Raw genomic sequence first — 23,696 nt, forward strand, 5'->3', positions numbered from 1 at the left:
GTCTTAGCTCTGTCTCCTTACATACCCCCTCTTAACACTGGTGTGTTGGTGGGGTACATGGGTGACATAGAGAATGTCATACTAATACTAGTCTTCAGATACTGAGCCAAATTCTACTTTTCCACCAGTTTCACACTGAGATCCCATTGCTGATCCAAGCAAAACTCCCATTACCTGACTCTTTCTGAAGTATCTCACATGGCTTCAGGCCAGTGTGAGTAATATGTGCAATAGGTCACTTCACCTTTGGGTGGGCCTTAGTGGGCAGTAATGGACAACTGCTTCAGAATACATCAGATTTCTGGGTCTAGCCACCATTTTAATTTTCCCACAATGCACCTGAAATAGTACCTTGTTCTGGAGCATTGTGGGGAAATTTAAACGGTGGCTTAGCCCAGCCACCTATTGCTCTCAAAGCATTGTCAGTGGTGGGACCTGTTGAGGTGCTTGGGTGTTACTAGTGAAGGGGGAAGGAATGGGTTTCTGTGCAGTCAGTCTGAAACGGGACCCAAAATCCTCATTTTTCCTCCTCCAAGGGAGCATTTCTAAAATGCATTAACTTGAGCTTTGGAGTCAATATATAACCAGAAAGCCCACTGTATAAACAAGTGCTCAAAGCCCTCTCCTTTATCAGTCCGTGACGGCAATGGATGACCTTGCCAGTTCCAGTGGAGCAGGGATGACACGTCTGGGTCTTATCTTACATCCTGACCACAAAAAGACACACAGACCTTGTCAAGACTGACAAGAGACCCAGGAACTGTGCCAGGAGTGTTCTCAGAGTTGGTGACCTCCTGCCCCAAGATAAGAGTATAGGAACAGGAACAACCTTTTATGGTCAAGAGTACCGGAACAGGAATATCTGTTTATGGTCATGGATATCAACTTGCGTGCATGAGCTGACGTGGTTGGATTCCTGGGGAAGGGGGGAGAGGGTGCCTGGAGGATATATATACTGCATGAAATTTCTCATTTCTTTGGACTTGCTGTGGACTGACCATGCAAGTGCCTTCTGCTATCCGGAGAGCAGAATAAACTCTTTTTCTGAATTGACTTCCTCCCTCCCTCCTGGGAGCAACACAGACCCCACCAGTCGGTAAAGTCTAATAAGGCTACACTAGCTGCCCAAAAGAAGCTGGGTGCTGATGCCTGCCCAGACTCTGTCTAAGTTGTGCTTCCATTTGTGTCATCCTCTGATTATATGGCTGTTCTACATAGTCCCACCACCACAGACCTCTTGTAGAAGCCATTCAAAGTGTGAACAAAGGCAGGGCTTTTATCAGTATAGCAAAGAACTGTGGTTCCTTTGTGGGTCTAAGGCATGGCTGTAGAGTTATTCATTCTAGTGAGGGTGATTTCAAAATGTATTACCGTATTTTTCGCTCTATAACACGCACATGACCATAACACACACATAGTTTTTAGAGGAGGAAAATCCGTAGGCATGCCACCCATAGGCATTTCCTCCATAACACGCACAGACATTTCCCCTTACTTTCTAGGAGGAAAAAAGTGAGTGTTATGGTGCAAAAAATACGGTATATTGGCTGCTATTTCCCCTTTCAAATCCCCTCTCTCCCCCCAGTTTCTTCTTTAGTCTTACGCCTGGAGATAATCAGAGGCCTTCTTTTTTACAAATATGTAATGATAGGTTTCCTCTACTTTCAATGCATTGACAGCCCTTCCTGGAACATTATCAAACCCCTTGGAGTTTTGAGTCTGCTTTCACTTCTTTGGGATCAAGCTCTGTAGCAGATGGAGGTTTATTGTGAACTAAAAAAGGCAATTTCTTCTGTATACGGAAGTCTCCCCAGGAGGAACCATGGGCAACTGTTGTTCCAACTAGATCTGTAGCAGCTGTATTGCTATATTTCTCCATGAGACGGGGAAAGTTGCCAATCTGCAGTTTTCATGTTTGCAAATGAAATACATCTGCTTCCTTTCCTCGTTGCTTTCTCCCTGCTTCTGGCGCATTGGTACATACACTCACACACACGTTTATTTCAAGCCAGAGACAAGTTTTGTGTTTGCAGGATGCTCAATATCCCCTTTATTGCAGGAATATGAATCAACACGCAATAGATCTATGTCTTCCAGGCTCCTCTCACTATCTTCAGAACCTCTGAAATGAGCATAATTCCAGTCAGTCCTGGCTCTTAAAAGACAAGATGCATCAAGGATTTTCAAATGTAAGAACTCCCAATTTAGTATTCCGAAATACTACTATTACTTTTGTGTTGTTATTGTTATTATTACTATTTATTACTACTGCTGCTTAAGAGGTTTTGGCCCCTTGGGATCTTCTGTTCCACTTTGGAAATTAAAATAAACTAAACCCGCTTCCTAGGGACGTGGGTGTCGCTGTGGTCTAAACCACAGAGCCTAGGGCTTGCCGATCGGAAGGTCAGCAGTTTGAATCCCCACGACGGGGGTGAGCTCCTGTTGTTCGGCCCCAGCTCCTGCCCACCTAGCAGTTCAAAAGCACATCAAAGTGCAAGTAGATAAATAGATACCACTCCGGCGGGAAGGTAAACGGCATTTCCGTGCGCTGCTCTGGTTCGCCAGAAGCGGCTTAGTCATGCTGGCCACATGACCCAGAAACTGTCTACGGACAAACGCCAGCTCCCTCGGCCTATAGAGCGAGATGAGCGTGCAACCCCCGAGTCGTCCGTGACTGGACTTAACTGTCAGTGGTACCTTTACCTTTAAATCTGCTTCCTAGGCCTTGCCAGATGCTCATTCCACCCTGCTTGGCCTACAAAATGCCCTAATCATCAAGTTACCACCTTGCAGCAAGGCAGTCTACCCAAGCCTTTCCATTTATCCCATGCAGGAATAAATACATTGTGGAAAGTCTAAAGTGTGGTTGGGGCTCCTTTAGATGGTGTGTGCAAGAAAAATCTTGCTTCCTATTGCCAATGTCATTTCAGAAATCTGTTTAGTGGAAATGAGAACAAACTCACAGCTCAGGGAGACAGCTAGTGGATTTCTTGCCTGGGCTTGTGACCTAAACTTTCCTAAACCTGATTTATCAAGAGTAGTGGAGGAGAGGGGATTGTGAGCTGATATCCCGCCCCCTCCCTCACTCACTCTTGCTCTGGTGTCATCTGCCAGAGCACTCGGTTAATGGGCAGATTCGCCTTGCTCTGAACACTGAATGAGGTGATGCTGAACCTTGCAAGTTTGTGGCAGTTTAGCACAGTGAAAGTCGGAGGATGAGGGAAATTATGAAGCAAAGGCTAGATACTTATCTCCTTTTCTTTGATGAGATTTCTACTTCAGGCCAGCAGTTTAAACAGTAATGCTTCTTTGCAAGATTGTTTCGATATTTAATTAAAGGCTAAAAGTTGCATTTAAGCTGACTGAAGATACTTTGTTAAAGCTCGCATAGGATGAGCCTGTGCAGTCAGGAGTAAGCTCCACTGAGCTCCATGGAGTTCCCAGGAAACTATGAATGGAACTGAAGCTTCTAACAATAATGGATAGCACAGCTACCTCCATGGCAATGAAGGCTTCTCCCACTCTTCAAAATTTACCACTACAGCACTGGCTAACTGCTGTTAATCAGCCTAAATTCTGTGCTGAATTAAACCCACTTGCCTAAACTTCTGCCTACAGTTTCTGGATCCATGCAGCAAATCTCTTCAGGGCAAAGCAGGACTAGATCTGGGTTTAGATCTGGTATTTAGAAGAGACCCGATTGCATACACTCAATCGACCCAGAGGCAAACCCCCACAAATTTTATCTCTGCCCCCCTCCCTGGCGAAAACAATTGCAGTTTTGATTGCTTACTGGATGCCGCTTCTGACATTCTGAATAAGGGATGGTGATGACATGCTCCAGAGTCTCACTACATGATCGTGTGCAGCATGGCTTGACCCATCTCAAATTCGATGGTCTACAGAGCACTCTGCGCGCAGGCATGTGAATCCGCTGGGGCAGGCCTTTCAAGGAGAGCGCCTCATACATTTCTGAAGAAGCCGCCTCTGGGGATGTTGCCTCAGTTGACGTTTTAGGCTCATCTACCTTGTCTATTATAGCAACTTCCTCAACTTCCATGGCAGGCTCATCAATCACGCTGACATTAGGTGCTGGAGGTTCCTCAGAGGGGGTGCACACCCTGTCACATGAGTGGGGTGGAAGCATTATTATGGATTTTCATTGTTTTAGTTTTTTCTTCCATATACAGCCATACCTTGGTTTTTGAATAGCTTAGTTCAGGAAAAACTTGGAACTTGAACGCTGCAAACCCGGAAGTAGGTGTTCTGGTTTGCGAACTTTGCCTCAGAAGCCGAACATCCGGCGTGGCTTCTGTGGTTTCCGATTGGCTGCAGGACGCTCCTGCAGCCAATCAGAAGCCGTGCCTTGGTTTCCAAACATTTCAGAAGTCGAATGGACTTCCGGAACCCATTCTGTTTGAAAACCAAGGTATGATTGTAATTTAGGGCTCATCCACATCTGTGCATTATGTAGCTCTTAATCCACTCCCCCTCCCATTAGAATGAAATGAATAGTTTAATATTTAAACTATTTTAAATTTGTACATGAGGAGCAATTTTGGCCTTTCCCATTCATACCAGGAGGCATTCCCTTTTGTGTTTGTCCCTGCCTTATGGTTTGTTGATTCTGTCATGCCAGTGAAATACTCACAGGGCCCATGTGAACCTTGTTCTGTTTGGTTTGGTTTTTTAAAAAATCCCTGCCCAAGAAGTGTGGAAATGCATACAGATAGGCAATGGTAAATTTGCTTGTGCAGTTTTCTAGTTTTGTACAAACCTGAGGGATGAAAAGGAAAGAAGACTTTTTCTTTTCAGGGCACATTGGAAATTAAAAAAATAAATGAAAGCTCTTAGGAAGTAGTGGGCAAGGAAGAGGGGAGCTGCAGAAATTGGCAGTTGATCCACCCACCCAAAAAAAATTTGGAACCCAATTTCCACCAACATTGAATTATCCCCATATCCCAATATCAGGTAAATCAAGGGAATGATCATCAAATTTACAGATGACACCAAACTGAGAGGGGTAGCTAATGCCGCAGAAGATAAAATCAGGATTCAAGATTACCTTGACGGATTGGAGAATGGGGCCAAAACTAACAACATGAATTTCAATAGAGAGAAATGTAAGGTTCTGCACTTAGGCAGGAATAACTACCTGCACACATTTAAGATGGGGGACACCTGGTTTGCTTGTAGTACATGTGAAAATCATCTAGGGCTCTTAGTAGATCACAAGCCTAACGTGAGTCAACAGTGTGATGCAGCAGCAAAAAAGGCTAATGTTATTGTAGGCTGCATCAACAGAAGTATAGTGTCCAGATCAAGGGAAGTAATGTTGTTGTTGTTTACTCATTTAGTCGTGTCCAACTCTTCGTGACCCCCTGGACCAGAGCATGCCAGGCACTCCTGTCTTCCACTGCCTCCCGCAGTTTGGTCAAACTCATGCTGGTAGCTTCGACAACACTGTCCAACCATCTCATCCTCTGTTGTCCCCTTCTCCTTGTGAGGGAAATAATAATACCGCTCTATTCTGCCTTGGTCAGACCACACCTGGAATACTTTGTCCAATTGGGGGACCACAATTTAAGATGGATGCTGACAAGCTGGAACGGGTGCAGAGAAGGGCAACCGAGATTATCAAGGGTCTGGAAACCAAGCCTTATGAGAAATGGTTGAAGGAGCTGGAAAAGAGGAAACTGAAAGGAGATATCATAGCCACCTTCCAATATAAAAATGGCTATCACATGGAAGATGGAGCAACCTTGTTTTCTCCTGCTCCAGAGCCAATGGATTCAAGTTAGAAGAAAAGAGATTCCAGCTCAACATCAGAAAAAACTTTCTGACCGTAAGAGCTGTTTGACAGTGGAATGAACTCCTTTGGGAGGTGGTGGATTCTCCTTCCTTGGAGGTTTTTAAGCAGAGGTTCGATGGCCATCTGTCATGGATGCTTTAGATGAGATTCTTGCATTGCAGGGGATTGGACTGGATGACCCTTGAGATCCTGTCAGCAAAGATGCTGACAGGAGAAGAAGAAGCAGGCATAGAGAGAGAATAGATAAAAGCGGAAGGCAGAGAGGAGGGGGAGAGCAGCTGTAATCTGAGCTCTGAACAAAGGGGAGGCGTAAGACAGGGCCAGAGTGACAGGCTGCTGCATGAGAGCTCCAATAGTGAGTCAGAAAATCTCTTAGGATCTCAAAAGTGCTCTAAAGATCTAAAGTGTTATGTACTGAAGTTCTCACCCTGGGCCAGCAGGGGGATACTGTAGATAGTTTTCACTCAGGTCAACATATGCAAATAGGGGATTAAACGTGACGTTCAGTGATTGGCTAGTTACAGAAAGTTACTACTGTAGTGTTGTAGTGGGGCTCTATATAAGCAGGCTGGCTGAACCCTTCAGTTCAGTTCTGTTCTGGCCAGTGAATAAACAAGAGCTGTTTTGAAGAATCGCTGTGTCGCCTGATATGTTCACCCACAACTTAGCATAAAGAATCTAAAGAGCTCTAAAGAAGCTCTAAAGATACGGGAAGAGAAGGTGGGGGCTTTCGTGCTGGGGAAGGGGGAGGAGCTCAGTCTGGGCAACTCTATCTTCTGGGGAGGACGATGAGTAGAGGAGCTCCATCCTAGTTTGTTGTTCCAGCAATAAATCTGAAATAATTAACAGCCAGAGTCGTCTCACGTTTGTGGGAGAGACCAGGCCATAACAGATCCCTTCCAGTTCTATGATTCTATGATCATATAGTCACACACACTTTCAGAGGGCCCTGTTTGTTATTCTAGCAAAATAAATACATGTATGCACACAGATCCCTATCTATGGTCACTTACCCAGAGCAGGAAGCCCCTGAATCCAGAGCACTCCCAATCGCTAACATCTTCCTGTACTTGTGCGCTAATTCACAAAGCCACTCGATTCTGCGGTTTGGACTCTTGAGCATTTTGAGGAGAACCAGTTTCTTTATTATCTGTGCAGGTACAGAAAATAAAGAGAGCACACAACATCTGAAGAGGTTGCCAAAGAGTGAGCCCAGCCTGCTTCCTTATTAGTATTACCTTGAGACTATTGTAGTTAACTATTTACTTGTGTGAGGTCAACAGAAAAAAGACCGAAATATTTTTAAAAATAAAATTCATTTTAAAAATTTTGTTTCAATACGATATTATACACACATGCAATTATTACAGCAGGCTCCAAAATGCCTAAGGTTTTTAAATTTAATTTTATGTTTGCTTTTGGCCTAGTTCCTTAAGGCTGGGTCCACTGTGGAGCTACATGTTGATATAATATGTTGGTTGCCTCAGATCATCTCTGTGTTGGGCTTGGGTGTGTGCAACTTTCTTCTTGGGTTAGCATTCCATCCCTGACCAAGAAATATTGCACCAGTCTTTAAACTGGTAGACATGGTGGGGCTTTTGACAAGGATGTTGCATCTCCCCAAATGATGCTAGCTAACTTTAGGCTTTAAACCTTGCAACAGGCAAACAGAATGGCATCTTACCCTCCTTAGGTGGCTCCTTACGTGTACCAAATTGCTTGTCTGAGATGCTCCACTCTCCACATCAATGATCTGAGAAAGACAGAGCAAAGTTATGGGGACAACAAAAGACGTCTTGTCCTCAACGCACTTCATTTGTGGCACTTTGTCTGCTTCATCAAGAGGAATTAAATGCAAGTGGCCATTGAACTATACCCTTAGGATAAAGTCCAATTGATCTAAAATTGGGCTGGGTGGAAGTTTTAAAAAGAATGCTATAATGTGGTATTGACTACTGTGGTGGGTGAATAAGCTAGACAGTGTGTAACAGGCCTCTGCTTGCACCCTACTATTGTGGGATTTTTTTTGGGGGGGGGGAGAGGGGTACCACAAAAACTGGCCCCATGCCCTCTGCTGTGTACCCACTGCCATCCTTGTGAAATGCCTGAAGTGAGGAACCAGCTCAACTTGCGGAGGAGACTGCATGAATTAGACTACTGAGTCAGCCACGTCAAAGCCACTAACAGAGCCTACCCTTTGAATTGCAGTATTTTTATAACTTTGTTATAAAGAGCAAGAAGCAAATATTACACAGAATGCACGAGTCACTCAGAAGGAGCAGCCTATTTATATAACTGTTAAATCATGTCTAGAGCCATTATTATTTAGGGATGGAGAGACTGCAAATAAAAATACATATGAGAAAACAAAGATGGCCAAAGGGCAAGATTATATACATGGGCCTGCTGAGTGCCTTAGAACTACGCATGAGTCTCCACCATGTGATTCAGATCACAGATCCTCCAAGTACCCCTATATTCTAAGGACATCACTGATTTAGAGAAGCCGTCCTGGTTTCTGATTTGATCCCGGAATGTCCCACTTTTCCTTAGGACGTCCCTATTTTCATTGGAGAAATGTTGGAGGGTATGGAGTTATCCAACCCTCAAGCTGTCTGAAGGCAATCCTTTATAGGGAAGGGTTTTTTTTAATGTTTTATTATGTTTTTATATATGCTGGAAGCTGCCCAGAGTGGATGGGACAACCCAGTAAAATGTGTGGGGTATAAATAGTAACATTATTGTTATGGAATGAGACGTCCCTATTTTCATCTGAGAAATGTTGGAGGGTATGAGATCATTGGCGGGGTGTGTGTCATGTGAGTTAGCCCCTCTTGGACATGGAAGGCCTGAAGGGGGAAAGCCTGTGAATGTGTGGTCTAATTAACAAATAATTAAATAATTAGGCTTGTGGCCCCACCACTGAGGGTGGCTGGACAGCATGGAAGTGGGGCCAGTGGGGGGGACATAAACAGCAGGGGTAGGGCTAGTGTTCATGTCCCACTGCCTCTCTCCATTCAATCTGAACTGCATAAAGGCTGTGTAAATATTATCACCTTCTCAGCCTCTAGCGTGCTCCCAGCACTGGTGTTTAAAGCCATGTTCATAGGACGTTAGTCATACGGCATCTAGCACAGAACATTAGAATTGCTGCTGTATAAATCATTAAGTGGTCCACCAAAGATCTTCAGCAATTTTCAAGTTGTCTATGCAGCAGGGAGGTGGGTGGGAACCACTTCTAATTTGTTTTCATTGTGATTGTCTGTATGTTTTTAACAGATCTCATTTATCTATCTGTCTGTCTGTCTATTAATGTTTAATCATTCTTTTAATGATAGTTCCCCAGAAGAAGAAGAAGAAGAAGAAGAAGAAGAAGAAGAAGAAGAAGAAGAAGAAGAAGAAGAATCCTACAACTTCTTGAGAAACAGTCCTGTTTAATGCGATTGTTATTCCAGTAGCTGTTGTTTTTAACTGCTCTCTGTTCTCTTTGTGTGTGAGAGGGGAGAATGGCTGTTGAGAGAGGCTTCTCAGGATACTGCTGAGGAAAGTGTTGTGTCAGTGTGATCTGTCTGAAGTGAAACAGACAGAGGGAGAGCTCTAAATCTGTGCAGGAGCTCTCTGTAAGGAACAAAGAGATTACTGCTAAGGTGAAAGCAAAACCTTTCATAAGAAACTGTAAGGCCTGAGTGAGGTGCAAGTTTCAATACAGTTTTGTTTATAGGTCTAAGTAAGAAGACTACAATTCAAGTGAGAACGTACCCATGTTTGAATAAGCGTGAGATTGTAAATATTTTCATCTCAGTTATATGTTTATGAAAATAAAGCTTTTTTGAATATAGTCTGGACATTGTATACAGTAGTCTTTACAAAAAGGCTATCGCTCACCTAGCAGAGTTATTTAGCTTCCTGGCTGAAAGCTACTCTGTTACTTTGCATATCATCAAAATTTAATTTATATACATAACACTGCAGGCAGGGGGTGTCTTGTTTTTATCGATTAGCATGTAAGCCACTGCAGGAGCCTCTGTGGCTCAAGAGTAGCATACGAATGCTTAAGTAAATGAATAAGTAAATAGGCATCTGGATAGCCACTGTAGGGAACAAGAGGCTGGGATAGATAGGTCTATGGTTTGATCCAGCCAGGCTCTTTTGATGTTCTTAATAAATGCCATGGCTTTAGAAGCTTTTGAACTCACTGCTGCTTTATCCTCTGTGGGATCTATAGCTGCTTACAAATATGTAGCACTTGGATCAGTATGAAAGGCTGCCTGCCAGGGAAGGATAGATTCTCATAACATTTTTTGTAATGTACCAGAAAATTCCACTACTTTCTGGGGGTTTTTTTTAAACCCACAAGCCAATTTTCAGCATTTCTTTCGCCCCCACTTCACCCCTCACTTTAAGCCTTGAGTAAATGATGCCAACTCCTGGTTTCTTAAGAAGATGAGATACCTTTGGACATTGTTTCTTCTTCTCCAAGGCTTTCATATTCACTCAGGTGGTTTTCTAAGAGCTTGAACAGCAGGGTTTGTAGCAGACAGGCAAGATATATGAGAAATAGGTGGCTGCTTTCTCTGGCTCTGAGATGCTACTGCCCCTTTCAGGGCTCGGGGAGCCATGAATGATGTGAAAGCTTAAGTGCTGTGACATAATTTATTTGTGATGTCAGAAACCAGGTGTCAGCAATGACTGGGGGGAGAGAGTCACAGTCCTGGAGGCTGGAAGAGGGTTAGAGGAGGATGATTGTAGGAAACCTATGTCGAAACAAGGGCTTTTCTGAAGGACCACAGAAGGTGTGAAGGCAAAGGAAGCAGAAGTGACCCTGGTTACTTCACATTGCAACAAGGATAGTAGTATCCCTCTGCCCTTTCTGTCCACGAGTCCTTGTAAAGGATCAATCAGGGTACAATTGTGATTGTCAGAAACTGCTACTTCTCCCTGGTTTGAGATAATGGGAAATGCCTGCTGCATCAGACCAAAGGCCCATGGAGTCAAGTAATCTCTTTCCATCATCAGTGATCAAGTCAGGGGCCTCTAAGAAGCCCATAAGCAGAGTACGAAGGCTACAGCCCCTCCAGCCTTGAATGTCTGCTCTTGCCCCCAAACCATCTGTGGGACTTTGACAGGTGGTTGGGACAACCGACATCATAATGAGGAACAGGTAGGCTGTCCCACCCACCTGTCCCACTGGAGTAGGAAGAGACTGCTGGACCAAAATTGGCCTGCTGGACCAAAAAATGTTCCCCACCTTTGTGCTAGACCATGATTTAGTGCTATGACCCTTGGGCTGGCACCCTCTCCCCCTCCTCCAGTGCAGCCATTATCAGAAGCTTCCATTTCCATTTTAGATTAATCACAGTTATCAATGGCTACTGTTCGTGATGGCTCTGCTCTGCTTCCATGGGCAGAGGCCGTGATGGTTCTGAATACAAGTTGCTGGAAACCACAGGAGGCGAGAGTGCTTTTCTGCTTGGGTCCTGCTTACAGGTTTCCCACAGGTATAGCCAGTGTGGTGGTGTGGTTAAGAGCAGTAGACTCGTAATCTGGTGAACTGGGTTCGCGTCTCTGCTCCTCCACATGCAGCTGCTGGGTGACCTTGGGCTAGTCACACTTCTCTGAAGTCTCAGCCCCACTCACCTCACAGAGTGTTTGTTGTGAGGGAGGAAGGGAGGAAGCCGCTTTGAGACTTCTTTGGGTAGTGATAAAGCGGGATATCAAATACAAACACTTGGCCACTGTGAGGACAGGATGCTGGACTCGATGTCCATTGACCTGATCCAGCTAAACTCTTCTCATGTTCTTAATGTTCTCTGCAGCATAATCTCATCCCTCACTCCTTGTCCTCAAGGGCTTCTTGCTCCTGATCTGAGTCAGGGGGCTCAAAGGGACAAGTATTTTATTGCTTCTCATTTGATGCAAAACGTTTTCTTATTTTGTACATAAGTTGGAAAAATAATGTCCATGGTGGTGGAGTTGTTTTTGAGGCAGAGTGAGGCAGCTCCCTCAAGGGACAGATACTGGGGGAGGCATCCAGCCAGCTTTCCCCATTCTTGGATCTCCAGATGTTACTCCCATCATGCCTAGCCAGCATGGCCAATGGTTAGGGACCCAATATTGAAAAAGCTGCCCTGAGCTAGCCTGCTGCCCTCAGGTGCTGTGGTCATTAGTGTCTCATCATATGTCCAATTGGACATACCAGTCCAATCCAATTATGTACTTAGAAAGGTGGGAGGGTGCTCTATTGTCCATTTTTGGCCACCCCAAATTCTGTTGTGACATAGCAGGGCTGTGGAATTACGGTACCTGCTTCAAAATATAAGTGCACCAGACCTTCTGAGCGACTTCAGGGGCATTTTTTCAGCTTCTTTGCTCATGCTCTTCATTGAACATTGTGGTGGCTCCGTCTTTGTACCTAAGCTGGAAAAGAAGCACTCACGTTTATTATGGCTACATTCACCCTATACATTTAAAGCACCTTATACTACTTCAAACAGTTTGGGCCTTTCCCAGATAATTCTGGGAGCTGTAGTTTGTTACAAGTGCTGAAACATATTCCAGATCTCCAATTCCCAGAGTTTTCTTTGAAGAGGGATTGACTGTTAATTCTGAGAATTGTAGCTCTGGGAGGGGAAGAGGGAGTCTTCTAGTAACCTTGCAGTGCAAGGTTAACAAACTGAAGCCTCAGGGATTTTTTTGGGTGGAAACCAAGACTGTGGGATCATAGTGCTTTAAATATGTGGTGTGAATGTAGCCATATGTCTGCAGTGCAGTTCTGTTGCAAAGGTAGAAGTAGCATATGTAGCTCTTATTTGAAGCCCTCTGTTTGAAGGAGTCCTCTGTTTGGAAAACTGTCTGGTCCAAGTCTGGTTTAAAGATGAACAACAATAAGAAGAGAGAGACTGGCAGGGGCAAGTCGTGAAGTTGCCCATCAACAGTTATCACCTGACTAAGGAGGCACCTGGCCATATTCCTCCCCCCTATGGCAAGTCAGGCTGTATATCTATTAAAATTATAGTAATTATTTCCAAATTTTGCATCTCTCTGTAATACATTAGCATGCACACATTTTTATTTTTATTTTTATTCTTTGTAGCTGTGTAAGTGGCCACCCTAGAGTGGGTGCCCAGGGCTGTGGGTGCCATGCAGTGTGCATGGCCCTGGTACCCAAATTTGTGGGTGCCCGGCCCCTTCATGGGAAATTTTGTGGGTGCTTGGGCACCCAGAACCCCAGGGAGTTGGCACCTATGCATTGGGCTGATCCTTCTCGTCTCAAATGAAGGCCCAGCAGGGCATCCTCTATGAAGAAAGGGATTTGGGTAGATGGCCAATCTCAGTTGCTGAGGTTTTAAGGATTTGGTGAATGGTTGAGTCTTATTTCCGTTTCACTTTGTGAGTCCCTGCTTTTAAGCCCCTCTTAGGGTGCTTCCTGCTTGCAGAAGAGGGGGGGGGGGGAGAGAAAGAAGCAAGCAGGCACGCAAGCAAATGGAACAGAAAATCCCAAAGAAACAAAAGAGGGCACATATTGTTCTCAAGATCAGAGCAGTGAAAGGACCAACCACTCTACATCTATTTGTGGTTCCTATGGATGTGAAGCAAAATTAATAGTGTGTCATCTAGCCATATTCCCAATTAGGCATTATACCCCTGTTAAAAGGACAATTTGAAGAGAAGGGAAGAGTGGCTCTCGGCATATTAGAATGGAAACGGATGAGCTCAAACAGGCAGTGCTTTGTTATGTAAATTGATTATGATTGAAAGCGGTATTTAGTAGACCACTGAGGCTCTCCGCTAAAACCGCAGGATGCTTCTCTATGTTTCATCAGCAGGGGGCAGTATTGCTCAGTTCTAAGTCTAGACCAAAATCACCATGGAAACTACAATGCTTGACTGGCAGATAAGGTAAAAAGAACTGTGCATTTTTTTATTATTTTTTAAAAAGAGCTGCCATCTAAGTAAAAAAAAAAAAGTTCATTCAATCAGCTGTCTGGATTTGAACAGATTGGTTCATTATCAGTTCAAATTCACACTACAGCTGATGTTTGAAAGACATTGAAGGATGTAAGGCAAGTCCTGCTGGGTAAGGCAAGGGTACCATCTAGTTACATCTGGGAGGCGGGTGGCGCTGTGGTCTAAACCACAGAGCCTAGAGCTTGCCAATCAGAAGGTCGGCGGTTCGAATCCCCCGCGACAGGGTGAGCTCCCGTTGCTCGGTCCCTGCTCCTGCCAACCTTGCAGTTCAAAAGCACGTCAAAGTGGAAGTAGTTAAATAGGTACCACTCCGGTGGGAAGGTAAAGTAAACGGCGTTTTCGTGTGCTGCTCTGGTTCGCCAGAAGCGGCTTAGTCATGCTGGCCACATGACCCGGAAGCTGTATGCCAGCTCCCTCGGCCAATAAAGCAAGATGAGCGCCGCAACCCCAGAGTCATCCGCAACTGGACCTAATGGTCAGGGGTCCCTTTACCTTTACATTTACCTTTACCTTTACCATCTAGTTCAACATTTTATCAGGCAGATTTTGTCAGGAAGCCCACAAACAAGGCATGAAGTTTAACACTCCTGCCCTGTTGTTTGCCTGTCAGCAACAGGCATTCAGAGGTACTGCCCCCCCCCCCAAACTGGAGATTCCATAACTGGAGGTTTAAAAACATTGATTGCTTTTCCCTCCATAAATATGTCATAAGCAACTACCTTATACTGAGTCAGATCAACAGTCCACCTACCTCAGTATCGTCTACACTGACTGGCAGCAGTTCTCCAGAGTTTCAGGCAAGGGATGTTCTCAGGTCTACCTGGAGGTGCCAGTAATTTCCATCTAGGTGACTGGATTCTAGTCCTACTGGGGAGGGGGGTGGGAAATCTGGATAATTTTGTAAACTTTGCCTTGCCCCTTCTTAGCTATCTTTCTCTACTGTCAAAAGCACCTAAAACAATAGCTTTGGGGTGTGTGTGCAGGGAACGTACCCTTTCCAACCTCTTGATAATTTTATTTGCCTTTTTCTAACACCTTTTCCAACTTAATGGTATCATTTTGAGATGGAATATCCAGAACTATACACAGTATTCCAACTACGCTCATACGATAGCATTATGTTATAAAGGGCATGCTGGTTGCTTTGTTTTCAATCCACTTCCTAATACTATTAGCATGGAATTTGCCTTTTGCGCTGTTGCTATGCACTGAACTGAGGCTTTCATTGCGTTATCCATGACAACCATACGGGGTTATCTGGACCCACTTGAGACTCCATCAGTGTACAGTGTGTGTGGTTGAGATGGAACGAGGATAGATAACGTTGTGATGGCATAGGCAACCTTGTATGTGTTTATACTCTGTCAATGGAGTGGTATGATGCAGAAGCATGACATCACATCATGCTTTACATAAACACCCTCCCTGTGTTCTTATGGGACACGGGTGGCGCTGTGGGTTAAACCACAGAACCTAGGACTTGCTGATCAGAAGGTTGGCGGTTCGAATCCCCACAATGGGCTGAGCTCCCGTTGCTCGGTTCCTGCTCCTGCCAACCTAGCAGTTCAAAAGCGCACGACAAAGTGCAAGTAGATAAATAGGTACCACTCCGGCGGGAAGGTAAACGGCGTTTCCATGCGCTGCTCTGGTTCGCCAGAAGCAGCTTTGTCATGCTGGCCACATGACCCGGAAGCTGTACGCTGGCTCCCTTGGCCAATAAAGCGAGATGGGCACCGCAACCCCAGAGTCGGCCACAACTGGACCTAATGGTCAGGGGTCCCTTTACCTTTACCTATGTTCTTATACCATAGCACACAGGAAAAATAAGCCATGTCCTGAGCCCATGGAAAGTCAGGAAAGTATACCAACACCAGGGCAGGCATCCTGTCTCAGGCCTTGTTCCCTGATTTCCCCCCAGTGCTACTGATACTCCTCAGTTCAGTTCTGTTCCAGCTTACAAATAAAGAGCTGATTTGGAAGAATCGCTGTGTCATCTGATATGTTCGCCCACAACTTAACACTAACCACAAGGCTGCTGATGATTATGAGGCCCCATCCAGCTTCCAGAGCATCTTCAATCTGAGCTGTCTTTGTTACGTATTCTCCTAGCGCTATCTTTGCCATCTTTCAGGTTGCCAAGTGAAGTTTGGGCTTTTAATGACATTTCAAATCCTTTTTTTCTGATTTTAGCTGTTGGCTTTTGTTTCTTTGTTATGGACTGCTTCTGCTGTTTTATTGTTGTTGCTCTTGTGTCAGTTGCCTGAATTTTATTGCTTTTATTGACTGTTGTAAAAACCACCTTGAAGGTATTTTGTTGGATGCTGTGCACAAATCCTATAAACACACACAAAGGTATGCTGACTGGGGCTTAAAGGCACAATGGCTGGTTGAGTCTTTTTTATGAAAAGCATTTGTAGGGTAGGGTGATTTTAAGCAGAGGAGTAGGAAAAAGGCTGTGGCTCAGTGGTATCTAGGGAAGGCTCAATGCTTCAGTTTTAGTTTTTGTCTGTTGCTCATTCTTCCAGTCTTAAGTTCAACTCTTTACATTTTCACACCAGTTTGCCATCTTTTTAAAAAAAAAAGTTTTCTTGAAAATTAATCAGCATTTTTGTGCAGATTTCTCTTACTATATACATTTTATATGCAGTTTTGCCTAACACCAACATCGTTGCAAGATAATTTTGCAAGTTTTGTCCCCATCCTTCTCCCTGAAAGGACATTGCAAGATAATAATAACATTGCATGTTATTTGTATGTTATTTTCACTGTTATATGCATTTATTAGCATTGTATTCACCCTTTAATATATACATTTTTATACACATTACTTGGCCGGAAAACTGCACTGCAAAATTTGGAGGTGTGTGAATTTTGAAGCATGGCTGTGTTTCAGTTCGCATGTTGTTTCAGAAAAGTATGAATTTAAATATAGACTGCATCAAATTTCTTCCCACCCTCAGACATAGTAGTAGAGCTCAGGAATTGCATGCAAAAGGCCCCAGTTTCAATTCCTGGCATCTCCAGGCTTTGCTAGGACAGACCCTGGAATGCCATTGCTGGTCAGTGTAAACAATGAGCGAAATGGACCAATGGTCTAAGTATTAAGGCAGCTTTCTATATTCCTATGAGAGGAGAATAGGATTGTCTAAACTATTCTTTGGTGGGCCAGGTCTCTGTGTCCCTTCTCCAAATCATGGCCTTCTCCAATCCCCATAGCACCTTTCTCCTCTGACAGATGCCAAATGTGTGTTTACCTTTGCATGTTAAAAAAAGAAGAAGAAGAAGATTTGGAGCACAGCATCTGGCAAGGAAAAGGTTATGCATTTTTCTACTACCACCATTCCACTCTCCTTCTCCTCCAACTTTTCACTTAGAATGTCTCCCTGCCCAAGGCAGCTTCTCTTTGCAGAAAGTGACCATCAGGGTGTCAGGACTGGGACATGGTCTGAGCTGAGAGCAGTGAGGCAAAGCAATAGCCAGGACCGGTGAGTATGTTAGAACCAAAGGATGGAATCTGGAGAAGGGATGTAGATTGGTGGTAGAGCATCCACCTTACATGCCAAAGGTCACAGGTTCAATCCTGGTGTCTCCAGGTAGCGGTGGGGAAGGCTCCCGCCTGAAACCCTGTTGAGATGCTGTTAGCGAGTTAGAGTGGACAATACTGAGCTCCAACAATCTGATTTTGTAAATCAGGAGGCAGAGTTGGAGAGCAAGGCAGAATCGGGGATGAAATGACACCAGAACTTGGGATGTCCTTGTTAGCCAAGCAAGGGCTCAACTGGAACAGGAAGACTTCTTCTACTCCATCCTGTACAGGAGGGTCCAGTAGCCCAATGGAGCAGACAGGGTCAATCCAGGATACTTCACAGAGAAAATGCTACCTGAAGTCCAGCAGTTGACCACCACCTGGGGTGGGTGTCCACAGATCTCAGGAGTTACCAACATTGGTGCTCATCTGAATATAACATGTAGCTTGCCCCTGAGTCAAAGGGGTCAATCAGGCCACCCTGCTCTCTGTCCCCTTTCCTGCCTTCTTGCTTCTTCCCACAGATCAGCACACTTAGCCTGAGGCAGCCAGGGTTGCTCTATAAGCTGCCCTTCCCCCAAATAATACTTAGTACGTTGCCTGAATAAAAAAAGACGCAAATAAAAGACTTACAAAATTGTTTACGTCAGCACTGAACTTTCTCTTACAAAAGACAGCTTTGGTTAAAACCTGGCTTTAATTCCACCTTTTAAACCTGTAGTGAATCAATTCGTGGCTGGTGATTACTGCTTTTATGCCTTAACACTTTCCTTGCCGTTGTTAAGAGGCAGATTCTTGGCATACTCAAAAGCGGTCCCTGCCTACTCAGCTGTGTTTGTTGTGCATCTCTGTTCAGAAAGACCTGAATAGGCCCAAACTGGCTCAGTCTGGAGATTCTCCTCCCACCAATACACAACCCCTGCCTACTCCTCTCCGGATTCTATCCAGCTTGAGAGCACTCATGAGTTTTGGGTATCTTCCAGCGGTGGCTGGTGCCCCCTGGGACTGGTAGGGCAGAAGGCAGGGAAGCCCACGGTAGCTGGCTCCCCCTACAAGCTCTGAGACTTAGGGAGAAGGAGGCTGATAAAGAGTGCTATCCGCTGGGCTTGTTGTAAGTAAGAAGGCAGACAGACAATGGTGACTGGCTGAGGGCAGACTGAAATTGGTGATGTAATGCCCATTTGCCCTAAGAGCATCTTCACTTTGATCACTACACTGCAGCCATCTTCTTTCAAACATCCCCATTCATATCTGCAAGTAGAGACCTGGGTCCCTACTTTCTGAAGTCAAAGATGTACAGGCAGAGGCCAGGAGGGCCTAGGACCCACGTACCTATGGGACCTCTCCTGGCACCTCTCCTGGCATGCCCCGCGGAGGACCTCAAGGACCACAAATGACAACATTTTGGAGGTCCCAAGTTACAAGGTGGTTAGATTGGTCTCAGCTAGGGCCAGGGCCTTTTCAGTATTGGCCCCAACTTGGTGGAAGGTTCTGTCACAAGAGACTAGGGCCCTGAGGGACTTGACATCTTTCCACAGGGCCTGCAAGACAGAGCTGTTCCACCTGGCCTTTGGTTTCGACTCAGTCTGACCCTTATGTTTCCCTGCCCTTGTGGTTTTGATCTATGGGCTATTATTTAAAATGAGTCTGCATTTTAAATTGTACTTTTAACCTGTATTTTAAATTGGTTTCTCCCCCCCCCCCATTATGTTTTATTGTAATTTTACTGGTGTTAGCCGCCCTGAGCCTGGCTCTGGCCAGAGAGGGCAGGGTATAAATAAAATCATCTTCTTCTTCTTCTTCTTCTTCTTCTTCTTCTTCTTCTTCTTCTCAATGCATTTTGCAGCCTGAGGCAAAGGACAAGATGGTGCCCCGAACATTCCATGTACAGAAGCTGACTGGGCTGGAAGCTGACTCTTGCTTCAGCACTGGTGATGGGACAGTGTCCACCACTTGGGAGCAGCAGGCTACCATAAGGGGCGCAGTGCCAGCTGTCCTCCAACAGAGGGGGCTCAAGTGGAATGGCCGGGGGCTGCCACTGCTGCATTCCCACCTGAGTACCTACTGCCTGAGGCAGCCACCTCACTCTGCCTAATGATAGGGCCAGCCCTGGCAACTTCATAGGAGCAAGCAATGAATCCAATCCTAAATTAGGGAAGCAGCCTAAAGGAACAGAGTTGTACATAAGAAGGCAAGCAAGGAGGCACAGGAAACCCACAGGCAAGCAGATAGAAAAGAAATCTTAACCAGAGCTGGCAAAAGAGGCTGATATTATCAGGCCCACATACCTCAGCAGGGAACACCCAGAGGACACCACCAGAACCAAGAAGGACAGCAGCACTGGTAGATAACAGTTGCCAGCATGTATTGAAGGAGCAATGGGGGAATTTTAAATGCTTCTTAATACTAGTTGGGGCATAATACTACTTCTGCTGTCTTTTTTATAACCCACAACTCACTCCCAGAGTCCCCAGACCATGCTGCTGCTCCTTCTGCCATTGCTGCCTACTTTCTCCCTTCTGGCCTAAGGCCAAACACACAGCCAGTGATTTGCCCAGGACACAACATGTTGTTGCTCTTACTGAAGGAGAGACCTGGAGGTTGTATAGCCGGACACAGAGTGACATAGGCCTTCAATTGTCACATGACTCTCTGGCTTAGGAAGGTTTGCAGTTTCCTAGTTGGCTTGTTTTGCCTGCAGCTCCCATCTCCTGATTAGCTATTCTGGCAGCATAAAGACTAGGGAGCCAACGCCTGGATCTTAGTCTAAATTCTGTAGTGTGACAGTGATGTTTATATGTATGCCAACTAATATGGCAGAGAGGAGGGAGAAGGTGATCAGTGTGGAGTTAGAACACTGGACAGCAGAAGAGTGCTAAGAGCCCCTCCAAGATGCTGGCGGCTGGAGCCTTGTCTGTGAACCCCAGGGGGGCAGCTAGGCAATTTTAGACTTTATGGTTTACAGGGTACCATCCACACCTCTTTCGATGGGAATGTGTGTTTAAAATGTGGTTATGCAGTCATGTTGCATTTTGGGAGGGAGCCCTGCTCATTCTACGCCCCTCTGCTCCAGAGCTTTGTTAGCTACTCATTCTTAAGTTGGTGGTGACACAGGTACTGGACAATAGGTACTGTGTATGAAAAGTATGCCAAATTCTTTCATTCTCAGATAGCGCTAAGATGAATAGGGAATGCTTTTATTTAGGGTGGGTTTTTTAATATTGAAAAAGTAATCTGAATGGACAATGACAATAAAAATGGATGTTGGTTTCTCAGTCGTTTTTAGTTTAATTTTCCAGGAATTGTTGCAGATTCAGGGGAGAAGGAGAGATTCCTTCCAAGGACATGGTGGAGGATCTGAGCACCCCACTTTCTGTTCCCTCCCTTGCTCCCCAATTCTCTCAGGCAGTATAGCTTTGCTTTGAGGGCACAGAAGACTGTGGAGGAACATCAGCTGGGGTTCCTTGGCAACTGTAAATGCTCATCCTTCCACCCGCTTTGCCAATGAAAAGCCATAAATCCATACAGAAAACAGAAGTGGACATAATGGTCATGGGGCAGGCAGGCAGTGGGCAGCTTCATAACTCAGCAAAGAGTTCTGTACTGGGAAACTGCCACATAAGTCCCGGATCTGCTCCTTCTGAACTTCTGTATTAATTTGCAGCGTTCATTCCCACTGCCTTGCAAGTTTCATCTTGCCAATGTGCTTCATCGGAGCCCAAGCAGTTTCTACCATTCCAAGGCTGCTGGTGGTATACTTTTATGATTTTATGGTTTCCATTATTACACTGCACATTTCCTTCAAAGGGTGGCATATGTTTTTTCTCTCCTCCCCCACCACCCCATTTTATCATCAAAACTCCCTTGGCAGTTTACTCTAAGAAATAGGGACAGTTTACAGTGACTGGCCCAAGGCTTTATAGCCAACGAGGAGTTTGTCAGTCCGAGTCTGACATTCTAACCCAGGCTTCTTCAACCTCGGCCCTCCAGATGTTTTTGGCCTACAACTCCCATGATCCCTAGCTAGCAGGACCAGTGGTCAGGGATGGTGGGAATTGTAGTCTCAAAACATCTGGACGGCCGAGGTTGAGGAAGCTTGTTCTAACGACTACAACCCAGCGGCTCTTAATAGCTTTGATCATTAAAGTACTAAACAGCCTAGTACTGGGATTTCCAAAGGAAAACCTTCCTTCATATCAACCTGCTTGTGCATTCAGATCATCAGCTGAGGCTCTGTTTGGACTGCTCCATCCTTTGGGGATTGGGTGGGCTGTAAGTGGTTATCAGGGGCAGAGCTTTCTCAGTGGGGGTACCCTGACCATACAACATCCCCCTTCCACACATGTTCACTTGATTGCTGCAATTGTATGCTGCATATTTAATTGTGAGCTATTTGATTGATGGTAGTAATGGTGGTGGGACGCGGGTGGCACTGTGGGTAAAAGCCTCACCGCCTAGGGCTTGCCGATCGAAACGTCGGCGGTTCGAATCCCCGCGGCGGGGTGCGCTCCCGTTGTTTGGTCCCAGCGCCTGCCAACCTAGCAGTTCGAAAGCACCCTCGGGGGCAAGTAGATAAATAGGGACCGCTTACTAGCGGGAAGGTAAATGGCATTCCGTGTGCTGCGCTGGCTCGCCAGATGCAGCTTTGTCATGCTGGCCACGTGACCCGGAAGTGTCTCCAGACAGCACTGGCCCTCAGCCTCTTAAGTGAGATGGGCGCACAACCCTAGAGTCTGTCAAGACTGGCCCGTACGGGCAGGGGTACCTTTACCTTTACCTTAGTAATGGTGGTGCTGAAGGTGTGACTTTTTACTTGTGGGTTTTTATTTGGTTTCTAGATGCAATATACTGTAATTTATTTGTTGTTCTATTGTCTTGGAGGTCACAAACAGAATGGAGGGGCATACATTTCTTAAACAAATGAATAAATGAAACTGTACGCATCTTCTCCCACCCCTTCCTAAAAAGTAATCTCATCAAAGAGGAGTAGAAACATTTTCACTGAGTTTCATATAGCTCTGGGCTTGATTGCACTAAATTGCTGTGCTGTGTTTTATTTTATTTTGAAGATTAATTCCCTGCCTTACAATCAAATTGTCTGCATGGTGGCTTACAACAGTCTGCAATAATACAACAAACAAACAAATAAAACCCAGACATCTACCCATAAACCTCTGTCTGAGGGATGGAGTTCAGACTGTCAGAGTGTTCTTTCCTTTGATTCTGTGGTTTCCCCAGATCAAATCAGTTTCAAATCCCATCTGAGCCATCGTTCACTAAGCAGTGCTAGGAAAGCTGCTCTTTCTCAGCCTCTCATATGCAATGTGGAAATTATGATTCTGGCCTATGTTGAAGGGTTGTTGTGGTGGTATTTATATGTGCGAAAGCTGCCCCAGGCCGTTTGATCCTTGAAAAAAACAAACCAGTTCTCTTTTTCTCTCATAGAAAAGACTGCACCAGAGTTTAAAACATAACACATTGCTTTACTTGGTATACGAAAACATATCTACACGTATTCATATATATATGAGGCTGGCAAACATATGAGACTTTACAGGCTTATTCTGAGGCACATGACAGCATAAAACAAACTTGCAGTCTGAAGTAGTACAGTCCTTTCTACCACTTCATTTTATTTATTTTATTTATTTTGGGATGCGGAAAGGAAGCTTTGGGTTTCCTGCTTACAAGCCACTAATCATCATGTGGTAAAGAAGGTTTCTCCTTTGCAGCAAAGGCTGCTATATGTAGGAAAAAGTATGTAGGCACTATTGCTGCAAATTGCCCTGGAAATCTGAAAACACAAGAAATGCATTCTGATACAAGTTTATAATGTTTTGTATTACATAAGTGTGTTATTTTAAGAAGATTGTTGCACACCACCCCAATCTCTGAGTGGTGCGAAATTCCAGGCATTTACCCAGGGATCGTGTTTCCTTTGGAATGAAGTACAGAAGAGACTGTGGTGTCTTTATGAGACATAGTTTATTTAGACATCTATTTACTTACCTGAGCCTACGATGAAGGGCTTTATGACATTAACACCTTGCTTCTGCCATAGCCCTAGCCTTGGATTCAAGCAGAAATCAGGCATGGCTCTGTCTCCCAGTTGTCCAGCCTGCAGCCTTGCTTCTTTCTAGCTTCTAGCTCACCTAACTCAACTCTCCACCCTTGCCTTTGTCTTTCTAACTACCAGACAGTTGAGGGAAGGGGGAGTCCACCCATTTGTACTCTGGCACAGAGCCACGTCCTTTGTTACCTTAATGACCCGTACTGGGGCCATGACCTCACCAGGAAGCTAGGCTGGCTATTCCAGGAATCAAATCTTTGCTTAGATTTTAACACTTGCTGGATCCAGGAACTAGAAGTGTCCTGGCAAACAGCCTACCA

General features: G+C 45.0%; 1 protein-coding gene and 1 long non-coding RNA gene across 5 annotated transcripts; one reads left to right on the forward strand and one right to left on the reverse strand.

Moving 5' to 3' along the window:
• Nucleotides 1-2,019: 2,019 nt before the first annotated feature.
• On the reverse strand, nucleotides 2,020-10,428 carry TP53TG5 (TP53 target 5). Of its 3 annotated transcripts, none has more exons than XM_083447141.1 (5): nucleotides 10,265-10,425; nucleotides 7,497-7,565; nucleotides 6,826-6,962; nucleotides 3,794-4,121; nucleotides 2,020-2,122 (listed from the first exon to the last, which is right to left on the reverse strand). In XM_083447141.1, the coding sequence occupies exons 1-5, from the start codon at nucleotides 10,298-10,300 to the stop codon at nucleotides 2,114-2,116; spliced, it is 579 nt and encodes a 192-aa protein (XP_083303267.1). In that variant the 5' UTR covers nucleotides 10,301-10,425; the 3' UTR covers nucleotides 2,020-2,113. The 3 variants fall into 3 exon arrangements, with proteins under 3 accessions (XP_083303267.1, XP_083303266.1, XP_083303268.1); XM_083447140.1 differs by having other exon boundaries at nucleotides 2,020-2,155; XM_083447142.1 differs by lacking the exon at nucleotides 7,497-7,565 and having other exon boundaries at nucleotides 2,020-2,155; nucleotides 10,265-10,428.
• A 125-nt stretch (nucleotides 10,429-10,553) lies between these two features.
• Nucleotides 10,554-17,943, forward strand: LOC310680431. Of its 2 annotated transcripts, XR_014512745.1 has the most exons (4): nucleotides 10,554-10,605; nucleotides 13,636-13,711; nucleotides 17,173-17,265; nucleotides 17,474-17,943. It is a non-coding gene; the product is annotated as an uncharacterized lncRNA (long non-coding RNA). The 2 variants fall into 2 exon arrangements; XR_014512746.1 differs by lacking the exon at nucleotides 10,554-10,605 and having other exon boundaries at nucleotides 13,210-13,711.
• The last annotated feature ends 5,753 nt before the right edge of the window (nucleotides 17,944-23,696 follow it).

This window comes from Podarcis tiliguerta (assembly GCF_965153285.1).
Source record: "Podarcis tiliguerta genome assembly, chromosome: 6".
Taxonomy (NCBI): domain Eukaryota; kingdom Metazoa; phylum Chordata; class Lepidosauria; order Squamata; family Lacertidae; genus Podarcis; species Podarcis tiliguerta.